The 19,614-nt window shown below is 40.7% G+C and overlaps 1 protein-coding gene across 4 annotated transcripts in view; it reads right to left on the reverse strand.

Moving 5' to 3' along the window:
* The window catches only part of CTTNBP2 (cortactin binding protein 2), a 150,688-nt gene that overhangs the window by 47,306 nt on the left and 83,768 nt on the right, over window positions 1-19,614 (reverse strand). For all 4 annotated transcript variants that reach the window (XM_078059495.1, XM_036077138.2, XM_036077140.2 and 1 more), the window contains 4 exons: window positions 18,229-18,328; window positions 15,332-15,482; window positions 11,164-11,418; window positions 560-677 (listed from right to left, as the gene is read on the reverse strand). In XM_078059495.1, the coding sequence (XP_077915621.1) occupies window positions 560-677; window positions 11,164-11,418; window positions 15,332-15,482; window positions 18,229-18,328 (624 nt within the window). The remainder of the gene's footprint in view (window positions 1-559; window positions 678-11,163; window positions 11,419-15,331; window positions 15,483-18,228; window positions 18,329-19,614) is intronic.

Below are 19,614 nucleotides of genomic sequence, written 5' to 3' on the forward strand. Positions count from 1 at the left end.
ACTGAGTGATAATCTTGATATGAGAAGTTGTAATATTTTGTATGATCCGAAACTCCATATTCCATAAACCCACAAGTGAACCTTTTAGAACATGTGCTGAGAAGCATATATGCTTAGAGTTGGAAGAGACCCAAAAGATCTTCAATTATCTTCACAGGCAGGTCGGCAACCAGGCACTGAGAGATAACTTCCCTACATTTATATGATCAGCTAATGGCAAAGGTACCCAGCCATGATTCTTCATACCCTATTCATCTCATGTCTTAGAGAGACAATCTAAGTCCAGAAAAAAAGAGCAATAATTAAATACTGTCCGAGGTCATTAAAATACAAAGAAGATCTAGCATTATTTGAATAGCAACTAATTCTCTAAAAAGCCATTCTGCAGGGAGAAAAATAATCATCACCTTTATAATCAATAAAATGTTTTTGTAGTTGCTAGGGTTCAAAGAAGGCGAAGAAGCGAATGAGCAAACTGTAGCTGCATGAACATCTTCCCAATGTGCCCGAGGCCCCAGCAGTGTGAGGAAGGATGAACAAAGCTGTGAACGGCACTCACTCAGATTCTCCAGCAGATGCTTGCAGTCATCAGTGGCGACATCGTGCGCGGTCCGACTGCACTTATCTCTCCTTTCTGGCTCAAGCCCTCCGTGCTTACACAAGATTTCCAGGCAGTTCTGTAAAGGTAAAGGCTCTATTACCTCACGCCCAAATGAATAAACTCAAATGAAAAATTCAAGGGAAAAGTAATTCGCCTGTAATGAGCAAATCAGAAATTCTCAGCTAGAAATCATATTTCAATTCCAGCAACCCAAATACACACATTAATCTAAACACAGGCTCAAAATGGAAAGCAAAGAGTGCTTCATTCAAATGTGAATCACAGGACCACAACATCACTCCACAGAACAGCCTCCTAGGTTTCAAGAGAAAAAAAAGCTTACTAATCACTCATGTTGCAGAGTGAAATTAAGAAAGAAGTGGACTTCGGCAGACAGTATCCTTTTATGGTAATTTGGCAATATAAAGCAAAAAGACTTTTGCTACAACTGGTGCTCCATGCTGTCTCGTAGATGATGAACTGTTTTCCTGGTCATGTAAGGGCAGGGCTCCAATTTTAACAATTCTGTCTCAGAGTCCCCGCAAGCACATTTATATCTGTGATCTTACACTGCCCTATTTTTATTTGAAAAATACGAACACCATGTTGATTGAGTTTTTAGAAAAATTTTCCAAACAGATACTGAAGATATGCATCCTCTCTTTTGCACCTCTTTCTTCTTCTCTGTTGCTTCAGGAAATCCCCACCAAAAAAAGTATCAGTAACCTATGAACTGGAAACTCTTAGTTCTCCAAAATGTTTCATAACAAAGTAGAAGTAAGACAATATATGTGCAAACATTTTCAAGTAAGTAATTGTGTGGCGGGATAGAACATCAGGATATTGGCCAAGGACCTCTGCCAAATCAACTTTTACTACTTCATGATTTGTTTACTGATTTCCCACCAGAATAAGCACAAAACTGAATAGACCAGAAACCATAAAAAGGAACTAACAACCAAACAAGCAACACCCTTTCCATCTCTCCCTTATACACATACATACACACACACACACACAGGCTTTGGGCGGATTTAATTTTTTCACTTCTAACAATAGTAAACCAGGCAGTCTGAAAATATTGCTGTAAAACATCTTTTTCTATTTTGTAAAATACAGAAACACATCTTTTTCCTCTTTTTATGTAAGTATTTTTATTGACATATACTATCCTCATAGAAAAGTACACAAATCGGCTTGAAGAAGTATCACAGAGTGAACATAACTGTGTAAGGCACACTCTGGAAGCCTCCTGCACGTTCCATCTCAATGCTAGCCCCTCCTCTTTCCCCCACAGATAACTACTATGATGATTTCTAATACCAGAGATTGGTTTAGCCTGTTTATCAACTTAATATAAGTGGAATCATATTGCAATTTCACTTTAATATTTGGCTTCTTTTCAACATTATAAAATTCTGTAAAATTCATCCATATGTTGGGACTAAACATAGTTTACCCTTTTTTTAAAAAAAAAGTACTGTGTGGAGGCACCTAGGTGGCTCAGTCGGTTAAGCATCTGCCTTCAGCTCAGGTCATGATCCTGGGGTCCTGGGATCTAGTCCCGCATCGGGCTCCCTGCAGAGCTTCTGCCTCTCTGTCTCTCATGAATAAATAAAATCTTAAAAAAAAAAAAAAAAAGTACTATGTGGTATTCCATGTGTGGTATATATGAATATATCATAATTCACTTATCTGTTCTCTTGGTAATGGACATCGGGTTCTACTATGGACATTCTAGTACATGTCCTTTGATGGACACACGTACACATTTCTGTTGGGTGTTATGTTCGGAGCTGGCCTGCTAGGTCACACGCTATGCATATGTTGTTCTAGGTCAGTATATACTCCAAAGAGCTTTCAGAAGTGGCTATACCAATTTCCACGCCCACCAGGAGTATATGCGAGTTCCAGTTGCTTCATATTGCCCCCAAAACAGACTTTATACGTGAGTTCATAAGGAAGTACAGGAAATTCCTAAGGGTCAAAAAGAAAGAAAGTAAGCTAAAACCACCAATTAAGTGAAATCTGAACAGGAAGCCAGTGCTGGTGTGAAGGCCAAGCGGATGTAGGGAATCTTTTCAGATGCTGGGGGGATGGGAGACGAGGTCTCTGCAGCCCCAAAATGGAGGCGCTGAACCAGGTTTGCCTGCAAAGGGAACTGACTAGAACATTGGTTTCTCACTGCGCCTGCTCAGGTTGGAGGGATCTCCTCTAACAACTGTAATCAAAGTCTGTTTTTTTGTAGATAGGTCTGGGGTTCAAATTCAAAAACTCCCTAAGCCAAGAAATGAACTGAAAACAAAGTCAAATATATAAATAACAGTTCTTATCAAACTGTTATGACGAATTTGTATAATACCAGTAAATGCACTAGATAGTAAATGAGAAATTCAGAAATGCTGATTTAGAAATGAACTTTAATGGGAAATTAACTAGAATGCAATCAGAGCACTAAACTTTGTGAATTCCCAGAGAAGAGATAAAAATAATACCTTTATTATGCAAGTTAATACTTGCAGCAAAAGCAGGTAAGAGCCAAAACAGACCTGGATCCCAATTCTGCCAATGTAAATGATTTTATCTATGACTTTCGGTAAATCATGTAACATTTCTGTTTCAGTTTCCTTATCTTTTTTTAAATATCTGTATTTGTAGGGCTCTTATGTGACTTAAATGAAAAGATGCATAAAAAGTTCACACTCTCAGCATGTACTAAGCTCTCAATATTTATTAGCTGTTATTATAATCAACATAATCACCAATTAGAAAATAACCTAAATATTCAATTAAGTAGTGAGGAATTATAGCACATCAATAAATGTCACTGATCTCAATATAATTCTAGGCGACGTTACTTTAAGTTACAAACAGACATGATAAAAGATACAACCAAAATCTGCAAGATTCTTTTACCTCTGACCTTCGAAGTGGGTTGTATATAATTTTTATTATACTCAGGTAGGTCAGTGGGCAATAATATAAGCAATGACTTTCTCTATAAGCAAGCAAGCAATGTTGGTCCCCAGGAGGATAGCAGGGTGATGCATATCCAAACCCACTGCTGGGCTCCATGGGGAGCAGAAAGGAGTTGAAAACCTCCACCCAACTGACACTTAACAAGCACAGCTACAGCTATTTGAGTGCATACTAAGTGCCAGGCACAGTTCTAACACTTTGCAAGTATTTAGTGCTCATTAATCCCCACAACTGTAAGAAAGAGGTACTAAGCACTTGGGGCGCCTGGGTGGCTCAGTCGTTAAGCGTCTGCCTTCGGCTCAGGTCATGATCCCAGAGTCCTGGGATTGAGCCCCACATCAGGCTCCCTGCTCCGCAGGAAGCCTGCTTCTCCCTCTCCCACTCCCCCTGCTTGTGTTCCCTCTCTGGCTGTCTTTCTCTCTGTCAAATAAATAAAACCTTTAAAAAAAAAAAAAAAAAGAAAAGAAAGAGGTACTAAGCACTCTTCCAGGTCCTCTGTTAGACCTGAGGATTGTGACGATGAGTAAGGTAATAGTTCTGCTTCTCAGGGAGGAATCCAAAGTGTAGCAGAGACATGGGCAAAATGGCACTGAAGTGATGTCCAAAGTTGTACTGGGTGGAAGAGGAGGGAAAGGTGGAGCAAGGAATCTAAGCTCTCTCCTTGATGGGTGGGGTTTGTGAAGAGGATAAATGCTGTGATGCCAGTCACTGCTTCTGGAAATGGATTCCCAGGGGGCCTAAACCAGGCAGGGTGTCCTACCCAAGTGACGTAGAACAAGAGATCTGGACAAGTGGGTTTAAACTGAAGTCCTATTCATCATGATAGAGATACATCTGCTGCAACAGACACTTAACAAGCAGAAGTTTAAGCTTAAGCTTTCACTTCCACTCACATCCCACTCACCAGAACTTAGGTAGGTGACCTTATTACCTGCAAAGGAGTCTGGAGAATGTGGTCTTTAGTTTGGGTGGTCATGAGCCCAGAACTCTGCAGAATCCACTATTACAGAGGAAGGGGGAAAGAGATGTTGAAGGTCAGTGACCGACCTCTGCCATGGTCCGTTAAGGAGAGCTGAGAAGCAAGGCAGAAGTGCCAGGGAGACTGAGTAGAAACCCCAAGTCCAAAGAGCTAGATATAAGATCAAAGTCAGGTCAGGGAGCTGAGAGCCTGACACTGGGCAGAGGAAGGGAGAGTGAAAGCAGTCTGCAAATGCACAGAGTGGACACCCTGGGGGTTATGGGTGTGCCCACTGTCTTGCAGGGAAGATGGAAGGCTGTTAGAATGAGAAATAATGACATAAGCAACAAGGTAGATTTAGGGGTGAATGGCCAAAGACAAACATAGCTGGAGTTCGCTGTGAAGGGCTGAGTTCTAAGGTTGGCATGAAGATAGGTTTTCTGTAGGCATGAGGATATATTCAGGTAGCAAAGTGCCATGATAAGCATGATTCTGAAAACCAACTGGTACATTTGGAAGGTATACTGGAAAGGAGGGTGAAAGGAAGGAGCTCAGTAAGAAAGAACTGCAGTAACAGTCCATTCACTCATCAATTCAGCCAACAGTACTCGCAGGCCAGAGACTCTGCCGGACACAGTACACACAAAAATGGAAAAGTGGTATTTTTTATTTTTTGGAGGAGACGGAAAGAGAGACAGGCATGCAAACAATTAAAGTAGAAGTGCTCTAAGTGAAGTGTGGAGAGGAGCCCTGGGAGCACCTCGCTTTTGGAAGCCGACTTGGGCTGAACTGTTTTCCAGGCAGGGAAGGGTCAGGAGAGGAGAAGAGGCCATTTGAGGTAATCTGAAGCGGAGACAGGAAGACAGGGAGAGGAGAGAGCACAGGGCGTCTGCACAGTAGCCAGCGGTGCCTGCCGAGAGCGCACAGCGCGTTAGGGAAGGAGACAGGAAGCGTGCCTTTGGAGGTAAACTGAGTCCAGATCAAGAAGGGACTTGTCTGTCGCCATATAGGTCTGGCACTTATCCTGGAAGTGACAGACCCTTGGAAAGACGCTAAGCAGGGAAATTACATGGCCAAGTTCCCCTGTCTGAAAGACCCTCTCGTGGTGAGCTAAGGGGGCGGAGAGACCGCAGATGAAGAGCCTGGCAGAACCTGCGCGAATCCAGACAGCAGACGCGGAGGGCTCCCCAGGGGCAGTGCCCACGAGATATGGAAGAGGCAACATAGTCAAAATTCATATGCGAAGGAATTAAAATCTAGAGTTGTACCGATCATCAGAATTCGTTAAGTCAGGAAGACGGAGCCAGTAAACACAAATGCCAGGTGATGGTACTGGATTCAGGAGGAACAAGAGATGCAGCAGACGGGCTAAGGAGCACAAACACGGGGGCCCAAGGATGCAGCCAGGTGGAGTGTTCTGATGGAAGCAAAAGTGAATATGATCATCAATGGGGTTACCATGTAATTCCCCAACTGGTACACTTTTAAGAGTAAAAAGGGGGGTACTGTTAATAATTACACTGGGATGACATGCATAAAGAATGACTGTACTGGACAAAGGAATTTTGCTGCTCTAGTTTCTAAGGAGATGCCCTGTAAACTGTGGCCCTCCTGAATAGGACCTTCTTGGGTAGATTCAGGAAATGGTTAGGTAAGGCTAGAGACAACATTTTGGAATTTCTAGGTTATCATCTGGGGATCAGTAAAATCATGCAAGGGAAAAAGTACAGACCACAAGGAGAAAAAGGGTCAAAACCCAGATCCATGAAAGGTGTTCGTGGAAAACAAGGAGAGTCCATGTCTTGGGTGAGGGGTGGAACAGGACTTTGGTTGGCTAAGTTTAGATTAGAATCCATTAGGATCCTGTCGGTTAATCACTGCTGCTCAAATTAAGCAAGGATGCAATACTCTGCACTGAATATTCTGGAATAGGTGTTAAAAAAAATAGCCTTCCCTTTGTTTACTAACAGCTGAGTCAGTCTGGCCTTTTCAAAAATAATTTTATAGGGCGCCTGGGTGGCTCAGATGGTTAAACGTCTGCCTTTGGCTCAGGTCATGATCCAGGGTCCTGGGATCGAGTCCCGCATCGGGCTCCCTGCTCAGTGGGGAGCCTGCTTCTCCCTCTGCCTCTCTCTCTTATGAATAAATAAATAAAATCTTTAAAAAAAAAATAATAATAATTTTATAAAAATTAAGGGGAAAAAAAGGAAATAATCGTGGAGAATCTAAAGCACAAAAACAGATTCCCAAGAACAGATTTCTACTTATCATGATCAACATCTAGTTCCAAAGAGTTGGTCCAACTTCATAGATACCTTATCTTTCTCCTCTCCCAACCAGTTACCCAATTCCGCATGACAAGAAAGAAACTCAGTGACTCCCATAATCTTATTCTCTGCAGCCATGACCCAGGGAGAGGAAATCTAAATCTTGGGGCCCCCTGTGGGACTCTATACTTGAGACACACAGCCTCATCCAGACCACCCAGTCGGGGTGGATGCTACTGCGTCCGAGGGAGCGCCTGACACTCCCTGCTAGAAGATAATAATGTGTCAGGCAGACCACAATCCTAACACAATGCAAAAATGACCTAATGATGGTAACAAAAGGGCCACTGCCTGATCAGAGGGCAGGAGGCCTGCCCAGAGATGACTGCCAGGATGCCGAAAATAAATGTCTAGAAGACAGGTAAAAAGCCAGGTGTGGAGATCTGCGTTTGGGATGCTTTACTGCAGAAGCCACAGTTAAAGCTGAAAGACTGGATAAACTCTTAAAAAACAGGACCAGCCAATTACAAACGGAGTGTGGGAGTTGCTTACGGTTAAACAAAAGAGAAAAACCAGAAAAAAAAAGAGAAAGCCTGGTCCTTGAAATAGGAGGGGAAGTGAGGATGGGGCAGGGTTGAAAGTGGAGGAAGGAGTCTGCCTGAAATAGTCAACACATTAACCCAGAGAGACTGAGTAAGAGCCTGAGTGACAGGAAGCCACCAGCTTTGGTCATATCTATAAACTAGAATTATAATCTAGTCCTGCAGCCAAAAACACACACAGTCCTCGGAAATAAAGAATCTCTTTGTACGAGAGCCTCAACAACAGAGATATCAAATTCAGAACATCTCCCTAATGTTTCTGCTGCACAAACCTGACATGTCAAAGGTCACATGACACAACCCAGTTTCACTAAGAAACTCTTCTTTCTGTTCACACTGTGATGAAAACAAACGTTTATGCTCAATGATTAGTCACAGGCCGGCTTTAGAGACAGGCACTCCTATTAGCAAACACTCAAGGGCGACTAGCATAAATTGCTTAGCCATTGGGAGAAAGACAAAGGACTAAAGTGGGAAAAGCACTGATTTGGGAATCTGATCTTCCATGAACTGACCTTGGGGAATGCGTTACACTATTTTCTGAGACTTGATTTTTTCATCTACAAAATGAGGAGGTTGGGCTCGATGAGCTATATCCCTTCAAGCTCTGAAATTCCACAATTCTTTATTGAAAAACGTGTGGAAACAAGTAATGATGTACTGCTACCTTATATAGGTCGGACACATATACGCTGCTGGACAGAGAAGAAACATTCATTTTTTAAGCTCTGCTTGTGGTCAGGGTAGAATTTTTCACCCGCAAAATGATTAATTCAGAATTGTAATTATTTTTTTCAGAAAATTAGTCTTAGGAAATTAGTTGTAAATGGATTACCTCTCTGGAGAACAATCTTAGCCAGGATATGAACTCTGTATTAGGCAAATGACGCAGAAGGACTTTCCAATACCTTTGACTAGGAAGGAGGGCAGCATGGTACAGTGTGAAGATAATGAAATCAGGCAATCTGGGCTTCATTCCCAACTTCTCTCTAGTACTCCCTCCAGGGTTTAAATGTCCTAATCATAAAATGAAGAGGCTAGACTGGAAGATGAAGTATCCATTCTGGGGCTAAAAAAAAAAAATCTATTATTTTAATCTATGATTTTACTCAGCAGTGTGCCAAAGTTGTCAGTCATGATCACTTTTATTTTTTTATTTTTTTATAAAGATTTTATTTATTTATTTGCTAGACAGAGAGAGAGAGAGAGAGTGAGAGTACAAGCAGGGGGAGTGGCAGGCAGAGGGAGAAGTAGGCTTCCCGCAGAGCAAGGAGCCCGATGTGGGATTCGATCCCAGGACTCTGGGATCATGACCTGAGCCGAAGGTAGGCGCTTAACCGACTGAGCCACCCAGGCATCCCAGTCATGATCACTTTTAAAAATCTCTCTTTTCTCGTTCAAAATTTATCTTCTGCCTCTTAAAATACAGGGACAGTCGTATTCTATGAGAGAAAGTAGTCATATTTCCCTTTACTCAACAATGACAGAGCATCTATGCGTACCAGGGGCCTGAGGATCCATGAAGATACCATCCCTGATTACAAAAAGCACGAGGACCAAGAAGGAGTTCATAATTAAGGAGCTGAGCAGAAACACAAGAGCCCTACACTGCAAGGTCACTCACCCTGGGAGCACTTTCTCTCTCTGCTTAGCATGAGAGGTTCAGCAGCTGAACATTCTAGATCAGTGATGCTCAGGGTTTCTTTTGTTTGTTTGTTTGTTTTTGCCTCCAGGTTGAGCGTGTTCACAACCCACTCTTCAGAGATTTTCTTGAGGGGGTGGAAGTAGGTTGAAAACAACTCCTTCAATGTACCCTTCTACCACCAAATGAGATTCATGGCCTAAGATGAACCACGCATTTTCAAATGTAAACTTTTCACAGTTCTCATCTTTGTCTCCTAAAAACTTTTATGTCATGCATATTGCATCCCATTCAAATCAAGATATGTGTATCGAGTTCACAAAATTTTTGTACTTTTTTGTTAAAGGGTAAAATGGGAGCGAACTAACAAGCAATACCTCCACATTTAACTAAATCATGCTTTTCTCATTTAAAAAAAAAAAAGTCCAAAATGAACAGCTTCTGTTCTAGGTTATAATAGGTTATAATAGGTTATAATAACAGGAAGTTACCCAAATGCATTTTCTAGCTATTCCCAGACATCTTCATCTGGATGAACATCCCAGCACTTAAATCCAGCATGTCTAAACCCACATTCTATCTTCTTGATCACAATGATGCCTCTCCTTTTTTCTTCCTGGGAGCGTCACTGCTCCCCTTCTCAAGTCAGCTCCCTTTTTTCCTGCATCTAATCTGTCTGCAACCCGAAGACACTTCTGGTCTGTAATGTGTCTCATTATATCTGCCACTCTCTTCATCTTTCACCTAGTCTCTCTTCCTGCCACCAATTTTTTCATAACCCCCAATCTTCTCTGTGTTATTGCTAATCATTCAAACTAGAGAGCTGATTATTTTGCTCCTTTGTATAAAACATTTCAGTGGCTTTACTCTGACCAGTAAAAAAGGCCCCAACTCCTTAAAATGTCACTGAAGCCCACGTCGGACTATGAAACCCCCAGTCCCATCTTATTTCTCACTGTCCCTCATCAGCTCAGCCTGTGCTGTTGCTCACGTCCCTTCTTCCAGTCTCTACTCCTGCTGCTGCCCAGTCTGACCTACTCTCCAACCCCAGTGATGAGTGGCAAATTTAACCCACCCAGCAAGGCCAAAATCCCTTCCAGTGCCTCCTGAAAGAGCCATTTCTGAGCCTAAGATCCCTGTGACTCTGCTCTCTGATATAGGTGCATTCTCTTTGTTCAAAAAATAAAATTTGCATTTTTATACTGTTCCAACCTCATGTCCAATACCCTTATTTTAGTTTGTTGTGTTCTCTTATCCACACTTGTCTTGTATCCTGTTCTCCTGCCACTGAACTAGGGAGTTAGCTGATGGTGTAAGTGATCCCTGCAGATGTCAGCTTACACAGCGCCTTGCACTCAGGAGATTCCTAATAGCTTTTTATCACTAAAGTACATTATTGCTAAACTGACCAAACAGGAAAAAGGATGAGTGAATGGCCTATTATTTCCTTAATAATCAGAATCATTTTCTACTCTAACTGATGCGTGAAATCTTGAGCGCCCTCATACCTACCAGTAAAACAGCACAGGAAGAGTGTAAGGGAGGCAGTTCAGAGTTGCGAGCATGCATCTGAATCCTGGCCCTCCCTCTAACCAGCAGCATAGCCTTGGTCCTTGAGTCAAACAATCCCATAGGCTAAATCAACACCAAACTCTTTCTCCTAATTTTACATGAGATTTTAAAAAAAAGTCTGAAATCACTCCCACATTTGTTAACAAACTCCAAGTATGATTTTTGTAGAAGTCTCGGGGCGCCTGGGTGGCTCAGTCAGTTAAGCATCTGACTTCAGCTGGGGTCATGATCTCGGGCGCCTGGGACTGAGCCCCCTATGACAGGCGGGGAGTCTGCTTCTCCCTCTCCCTCTGCCCCTCCCCCTGCTTGTGCATGTTCTCTTTCTCTCAAATAAATAAATAAAATCTTATAAAAAAAAGAAGTCTCATATATGGTTGACTGTAAATACTATGGGACAGAAAAAAAGGCAGTTCATATTGGTAGTTGATTGTCTCCTGCAATATCACTCAGTCTCCAATCATTCCGTTGAAATACTCTCAGTCAATAGCAGAGAACTGTGTCATGCATCAAATTGTAAAGATGCCAGCTTCTACCAGACACACCTTAAAACCTTTTGAGGCAGCAATATGGGCAGCGGTCCAGCCTTCTCCGTCAGCATGGTTAATGAGGTCTGCAGGAACAACAGGCTTGGATGTGCCTTCAGGACTCTCTTCTCCTTGATCCAAGTCAAAGACACCTGACTCGGGTTCCTCCTCATGCGAAGAGTTTCCGCGAGCTGGTGCTCTATGGTACATAAGAAGCTTGAGGCTGTCCACATTACCAGTGTCCACAGCTGCGTGAACTGGTGTCCAGCCATCCTGAAGATAAAATGACCAGGAGGAAAGGGTTGATTACAACATGGATGTTGAGAACAGTATTATTTAAAGTTCACCTCCAAAAGTTCTTGGGCATGGACCAGTGAGCAGGGAAAAGCAGGCATTCCAATCCTGGATGTCACTGATGAGCTGAGTCAAGTTCTCTGACCTCTGTCAATTACCGTATTTCCCACTGCTATGACTCATGTTTGCTGTTTTGTAAGAATTTCCACTTAACAGTTAGCCATTTGGAGTTTAAGAATACAAAAAAGAATGAACTTTAGCATAAAGATTTTTCAAAATTTATATCCAAGGACAGTATTATTAGTAATGTACTAACTGAATGCTGCTATAAGCCAGTTTTACTTATAGGGCAGAGTCCAAACTGGTGATCTTAAAATTTTAGGCCAACGGTTCTTGAAGGAAAAAAATCTAGATAATAGGGAAAAGGTAGACATACAGGAAAAGCAAGGCCAAATAACTTCATGAAATGGGTATGGGCCTTTATTGAGAGTTCTGTGATTGCAGTTGGAAACTGATAAATGCAAGCTTAGAAAATGTTCCAACTAAAATTATTGGGCCCATTCTCTAGAATATATTACTGTGAGGCCTTCATTATCCACTTGGCTGGTTGCTAGGGTACATTCATTTAGAACTCTTTTCTAGGGCAGTGGTTCTCAAGTGTGGTCACCAGACCAGCAGCAGCATCACCTGGGAACTTGTTAGAGAGGAGAGTTATTGAGCCTTCACCCAGACCGACTGAATGAGAAAGCAATCTGTGCCTGAATTCACCAGCCCTCCGGGTGATTCAGATGCACCGAACTGTGACAAGCACTTTTCCAGGGAAAATCTTGGTCCCCTTTCCATCTCTCAAGGGTCTTCCTTCCACTCAGGTACCAGTCTTCATTATATTTTTAAGACTTTCATAAAAGAACAGAATTATTTTGGTGATTTGTATCTTTTACTTTATTTTCCCATCTTTATTTTCTTTTTGGCGAATTTTTTTTTCATGGGGTATTTCATATTGTTATATTAAATATTTTTCAGTGAGCTAAAGCACACTTTTTAAGAAAATAATGAGGTAGAACACAAGGAAAGACAGTAAGTGGTAACAATGTACATTTAGAGTGAGTTATCTGATCATTTGCTAAAGCTGTCTCTTGATGAAGTGGATTTTTCTCTGGTTCTATACTTCATACCAATGAAGTCGGCTTGGCTATGACAAGACCATGGCTGGGCAGTAAAGAGAATACCTTAGAGTCCTCGGGCATATTCCAGCTAGGTAAAGCGTTTCCTGGCTTATTCTTTGTTGGGCTGTGGACACCATTACTGGGTAGGCCTTAATTAGGCACCAGAGTGTAAGTGCTCCTGACCTTCCCTAGTCAAATCTCTTGACTTTTTCCTAATTTTTACATTACAAAGGCTATGTTTATAGCAGCATTGTTTACAATAGCCAAGATACGGAAGCAGCCTAAGTGTCAATTGATTGATGAATGGATAAAGAAGATGTGAGATATATATTATATAATTGAATATTATTCAGCCATAAAAAAAGAATGAAATCTTGCCGTTTGCAACAACATGGATGGAGCCTGAGAGCATAATGCTCATTGAAATAAGTCAGTCAGAGAAAGACAAATATATGATTTCACTCATATGTGGAATTTAAGAAACAAAACAAGCAAATGGAAAAAAGTTAGAGAGAGAGAGAAATCAAAAACAGAGTCTTAACTATAGAGAACAAATTGATGGTTACCAGAGGGGAGGGTCGGGAAGGGGGGGGTGGGTTAAACAGTTGATGGGGATTAAGGAGTGCACTTGTCATAAAAAACAAACAAAAAAAGAAAATATAAAACCAACAACAATCCGGGATCTAAGCGTGACCTATAAAATAGATAATGGACCTTTTTATCCTGGGAAATTTTAAGGATGTTTCCTATGAAAGGAATGCACAGCATAGCCAATTCTCTACCAACAGAAGAAATCCAAGGTTCAGATAACCTTTGGAAATTAAGTATCTATGCTCGTCTTTCATTAAGAATATATGGTAGGGTGGTGCCTGTTACACCTTTAATATTCTGGGAAGCTGCAAAGACAAAAATAAGGTAATTCCTGAGTGCAATGAAGAGTGGATCATGATGGAAGCTCCTTAACTCCTCCAGCCCAGAGAGGGCACCATCAGAGAAATGCATGTGTGCACAGAGCTGTGTGCACAGAGCTGATGGTCTTCAACTGTTTCACAACATGTTGATGAAGACAAATTTGGGAGGGCTAATTGAGAAATTTTGTTTCAAACGCATTTCTGTGTGGCTGAGCCAGCAGTGTTATCCAAGGACTCTTCCATGCATCAGACTCTAATTGTCTTCAGTTTCTAAATCACTGACGTTATCTGTGCGCCCTTGTACAGGAGACATCAGAACTGTGTGGGACGGAGTCAAGAGCGACCTGGGGTCCATAACGGATTTCTGCATATAGTGCTTCCAGTTCTGAGGCAAATTGGACAATGACCCTGAACTCTGTGAGGTGCTACACCATCTTAGCAATAACAAATGAGCACAAATAACCCTCCTCTAAGTGCTGGCAGTGGGCACTATCTTGTCACAAAACTTCCTTTTGTTTACACGTGTTACAACTGAGTCCCATGTTATAATTGATGATAATGGTGACCATGGTGACAGCTAACATCTGTTTATTGCTTACAGTTCCCAGGCACTATACCAACTACCTTATATAGATAACCTCATTTCACTTTAATAACCCTAACAATGGCTACTATTATTAGACTCATTTTGTAGAGGGGTCAACCACGACACAGAGAAGTACCATAACTTGCCTAAGCTCACACAGCTTTGTGAAGGCATGGTTTGAGCCTCAAAGCTTTGATTTCAGAGCCTGAAATCCCTCAGCCATTATGCGATAATTTTATGTCATTGTTACTACCACTACCGAAACAGGTGATACTTCTGCAGCTCTTTTATAAAATATACATTTCGAAAATATATCCAGAATTGGATCATTTCCCACCATTTCTACCCCTCAACCTTGATCCAGACCACTATTGCTTCTTCCCTGGATTAAAACAACAGGATTCCTATGGGTCTCCCTTGCAGCTACTCTGCCCCACCTACAGTTTATTCTCAAACCTGCAGCCAAAGGGACTCATAAAAATGAGTCAGTTCATGTCTTTGCTCTCTTCAAAACCATCCATCCAAAGGCCTTATTCCAAGTGCTTGCCATGGCCCAGGAGGCCTTTTGTGGCTGGCCGCTGGCCACACTGGCCTGCCTGAGGTTCAGAGGGTACCACCGCTCTCCCACCCCCGGCCTGGCACACTGCTCCCCGTGTCTCTTCATGGCCCACACCCTTGCTTCTTTCAGGTCTTGACCCAACTGTCACATTTTCAATGAAGACTTTTCCCACCAACTGAAGGAACCCCCCACCCCAGGCACTCCGATCTTCGAAACATCCAGCTACTATCTGTTTACTTACTTGTCTATGGTCACCCCTCCCGTCCCATGAGGAAATAAGATCCATGAGGACAGAACTGTTTGGTTTGCTACTGTCTCTCCTGTCCCGAGGACAGCCGGTGCTCAAGCAATATTTGTCGAATGATGAAAAACTTATACTTCCATTATCTCCCCTGATTCGGAAAATAGCCAGGACACAGGTACTCGTTTTTCTGTTTTACAGATGAATAATTTGAGGTTCAGAGGACAAAGGACTGGTTAGGCTAACAAAGCTTTTCATTAGCAGACACTTTAACAGAAGTCAGAGGTCAGACACTGTCCATATTTGATACCCTAAAAGCAAAAAGCAAATCAAAGCAACCTCTATTTTAATATATTTTGTTTTTCTGGCTACAGAGTTAGCAGACTGGGGAAATTACAGGACAAAATCCCCCCAAAAACTGGTACTCACTCTGGTTTTTACACTTCGGTCAGTTCCGGCTTCCAGTAAGTGTTTGATACACTCCTTATTTCCATTTTTACAAGCCAGGTATAGAGGTGTCTGTCCTTCATCAGCAGCATGATTAATGTTGGCATTGTATGCAATTAATAATTCTACACACCTAAACACAAGATTGTGATTAATCACAATAAAACTGGTTTGATTTCTGAAGCACCTGACCCAGATATTAAATATAGGAAATAATGCTAAAGCAATTCTGTATCTTTCTACATCCATTGTTTTTACTTATATATGTATCAATTACTGGGGGTCTTATATGGATACTGTTTTGTAGCAAGGCTAAAAGATATACTTTAATCACAAATTTAATTACTCCTATGAAAATTTAAAGTAGCCAGGTTGATCAAGTGCTAAAACTTGGTTTTGACATTTTTCTGTAACCAATTTGTAAACGTGGAATCCTTGCAATATATTTAACTAATTGGGATGAATGGTTGAACTGTGGTTGACATATATATTATTTGTGGTTCAAAATAGCTTAAACCTTGAAAAAGGACTGCTGAGTCATTTTGAGATTTTCACTTGAGAAAATAATTATAAATAGCTCAGACAGCAGGGCACCATGTGCCTCCACTATAAAAGGCAGCAGGGAGGCAGAGCAGAGGGCTGCCTTGGGGAGAACAGACAGCAGAGGCTATCCCGTCTCCTAAAGGGGGGCTATTTACAAGGAAAAAGATGGCTAAGCAGAAATTCATTGCTCTGAGAATCAAGGAGGAAAAAAATGAGGTAAATTCAAGACTTTGTGGCATTTGTGCAAAGCGTTTTATAATCACATGCAAATAAATGGAGAAAAGCAGGCTAAATCATAATCAAATTAAGAAGCAATTTACATCATCTTCATTTTTTTTTTTTTTTTTACTTCAGATTTATGCCTTTTTTTCCCTGGGCTTTTCTTGAAAACATTTGGTATATATCTATTTAAAAAATGAGTTATATATTGATATGTGTTTTTATCTCATGTACATTTAAACTAATCAACCCCCAGGGTTCTTCCTTTTGGCAAAGCTATCCACGCCTACACTCCTGACGCTCTTAGACTTCCCAAGTAAGTGGCACTACAGATTGCTGGGTGACAATAAATGTAAAAGCATAGGCCTGAAGAAGAAATCCCTTCTGGAGGATTCAGGACACATGCACAAAGTAACAGCAAAACCAGTATCTATGGTCCTCAACAACTCACGAAGTGTGCATCAGACATGCAGAAAAAAATAACGTATACTTTAAAGATGCATTTTGGGTATTTAAAACTTACACATATAATTAATAACATTAGTGTGAACCTTAAAACCTATATTACAGGAATTATGAAATATGTTAAGGAACATTTCTATCAGATAGCTAATATTAACAAGTCAGGACACGATAGATGTTGGCGAGGATGCAGAGAAAGGGGAACCCTCCTACACTACTGGTGGGAATGCAAGCTGGTGCAGCCACTCTGGAAAACAGTATGGAGGTTCCTCAAAAAGTTGAAAATAGAGCTACCCTATGTCCCAGAAATTGCACTAGGGATTTACCCTAAAGATACAAATGTAGTGATCTGAAGGGGCACCTGCACCCCAATGTTTATAGCAGCAATGTCCACAATAGCCAAACTATGGAAAGAGCCCAGATGCCCATCGACAGATGAATGGATAAAGAAGATGTGGTGTATATATATACAACGGAATACTACTCAGCCATTAAAAAAAAAAAAAAAATGAAATCTTGCCATTTGCAATGATGTGGATGGAACTAGAGGGTATTATGCTAACAAAATAAGTCAACCAGAGAAAGACAATTATCATGTGATCTCACTCATATGTGGAATTTAAGAAACAAACAGAGGATCATAGGGGAAGGGAGGGAAACATAAAACAAGAAGAAATCAGAGAGGTGAGACAAATCATAAGAGACTCATTTAATCATAGGAAACAAACAGAGTTACTGGAGGGGATGGGGGTGGGGGGATGGGGTAACTGGGTGATGGGCAGTAAGGAGGGCACATGATGTAATGAGCACTGGGTGTTATATAAGACTGACGAATCACTGAACTCTACATCTGAAACTAATAATACATTATATGTTAATTAACTGAATTTAAATTTTAAAAAAACTTAAAAAAAAATTTCTATCAGGATAGTTAGGTAAAAAGTTGGAAAACAGCTTGCATTCCCCACAGGACATTTCAGCACAGGCAGAGAAAGCAGCCTAGTGACATTCTATTTTATTAAAAATTTTAAAAAGCCATGTCTATATTCAACAGACTTGGTAGGCTACTGAAGAAATCACTGCTAAACTTACACATATTTCAGTTGGTAGGTTCTTTTGGGTTTGTGCTCTAATTACATTTAGTATGAAAAGTTTCTGCTTCAATTTTTTTTAAATGACAAAACAAGGTGAATATATTGGGATTTAATACTGAATAAATTGCCACTCAGAAGTTAAGATTATTGTAATTAATATAATTCTAGGATTTATTTTTAATGCCATCACAAGTGAAAAACCTTTTTTGCATTGGGGTTGTGGTAAACAGTGAATGACAGTCTTTAACAGTGTATGTATCACTGCATGTATGTTGATAGACTATAAATCGATTTTCTTCTTCAGAAGTAAGTTCATTCATGTCAGGTTGACACACAACATATTTCTCTTCTTTACTTCCCATATACAACTATTTACCTTTAAATAAGAAGAGCACATTTAAGATCCTACTTTGCATTTAAATCTTCAAATATATTTAGTGAACTTATTTGCCAGTGGATTTTAAGCACTAGTTTACACATTCAGAACTGAAATATGTGTGCAAATTATAGAGAGACTCTTTTCATAGAGGGGGAGAAAGAAGAATTCAGAGCATCACTTACTTGAAATGTCCCTGAGCAGCTGCAGCACACAAGGGTGTGAAGCCATTTTTATCAGCAGCATTGACTTGGGCTTCTGCATTCAGCAGCAATCTCACACAGTCTATGGATTTTAATAGAAAGCCATTTAAATTCCCCATTTAGAGTTATGGTGAGCCAAATTCTAAACAAGCTCTATATAGATGCTAAACCCAAAGGACCTCTCCCGTGCACAGTCCACCTGACAATTCTAGCATGGTAGATATGAGACTCCACAGGCTATTTTACAGAGAAAGCAGCCTCTTTTCCAGAAGATGCTAATGCCCCAGACTCACCAACTAAGTAAGACATGATATTTATGTGTGTGTGTGTGTGTGTTGCTTTGGGAAGAGTTGCTGATGAGAGAAAGGATTGTTATGTGTCAGAAAATATTTTACCAGATTTTTCCACCAGTCTATCCCAGAAAATAATGTTATTGGATAGAGAACTAAATCTACTTACCAAATTGAAATACCATTCTTTGTATTTAAATAGTTAAATTCTTACTTTGTGAAAATTAACCTTTAAAACACTTCTGTGTGATGGTCATCCTACACGTAGCAGTGTGTGAGGTAAACCCACATAAAGTCACCTGACTCTGACATAAATATCATCTAGGACTCGTGTTCCTCATGGTATTTACTAGATTTAATATCTCTACATTAAAGAAAATTCCCACAGGGCTTCTGAAGTAAAGAATCCGAAGGTACTTTTAAAATCATGAGCTATCTTCTTAGCTCACTAGATTCTTCCAGTTAGTCCACTTGAACACAGTGAAGCTCTGAAAACCTCTGTGAATTACTCAACAATCATGCAGCTTATATGAGCAATGCTATTTGATTTTGGATTTGCAGTCAAATTATCTTTTTCTGCACTACCATATGTTTTAGTAAATTTGACCACAAGACTTGCATTTTAAGAAACAAGAATAATTCCCAGACTTCACCAATATATCATTTATAGCTGTACAACTCCTCAGTTCTCTTAAAAAAAAAATCCAAATAACTATAAATTGTTCCAACGATAGAACAGTTTCAGACCCATGACCTTCTAGAACTACTAAAACTTGCCCTCACAGTAGCATGTGTTAAGACCTGTCACTTTGAGTTTCACACACAGGTATTCTAACAGACAAATTAAGCTATTTTGTCCTGACTAAAGTGATCACAGATGGGAGGCTTTATTCTAAAATGTGCTTCACAGTACTAGACCCCAAATTTTGACATATACCATACATTTCATTGTGCATAAAACAAAGATCACTTTTTGCTAGCTGCAATAAAATCTTACATTAAAAAAAAAAAGATTTTTATTTATTTGAGAGAGAGAGGGTAAGCGAGCGAGCATGGGGGGAGGGGCAGAGGGAGAGGG

This window comes from Halichoerus grypus, chromosome 12, assembly GCF_964656455.1.
Source record: "Halichoerus grypus chromosome 12, mHalGry1.hap1.1, whole genome shotgun sequence".
Classification (NCBI taxonomy): domain Eukaryota; kingdom Metazoa; phylum Chordata; class Mammalia; order Carnivora; family Phocidae; genus Halichoerus; species Halichoerus grypus.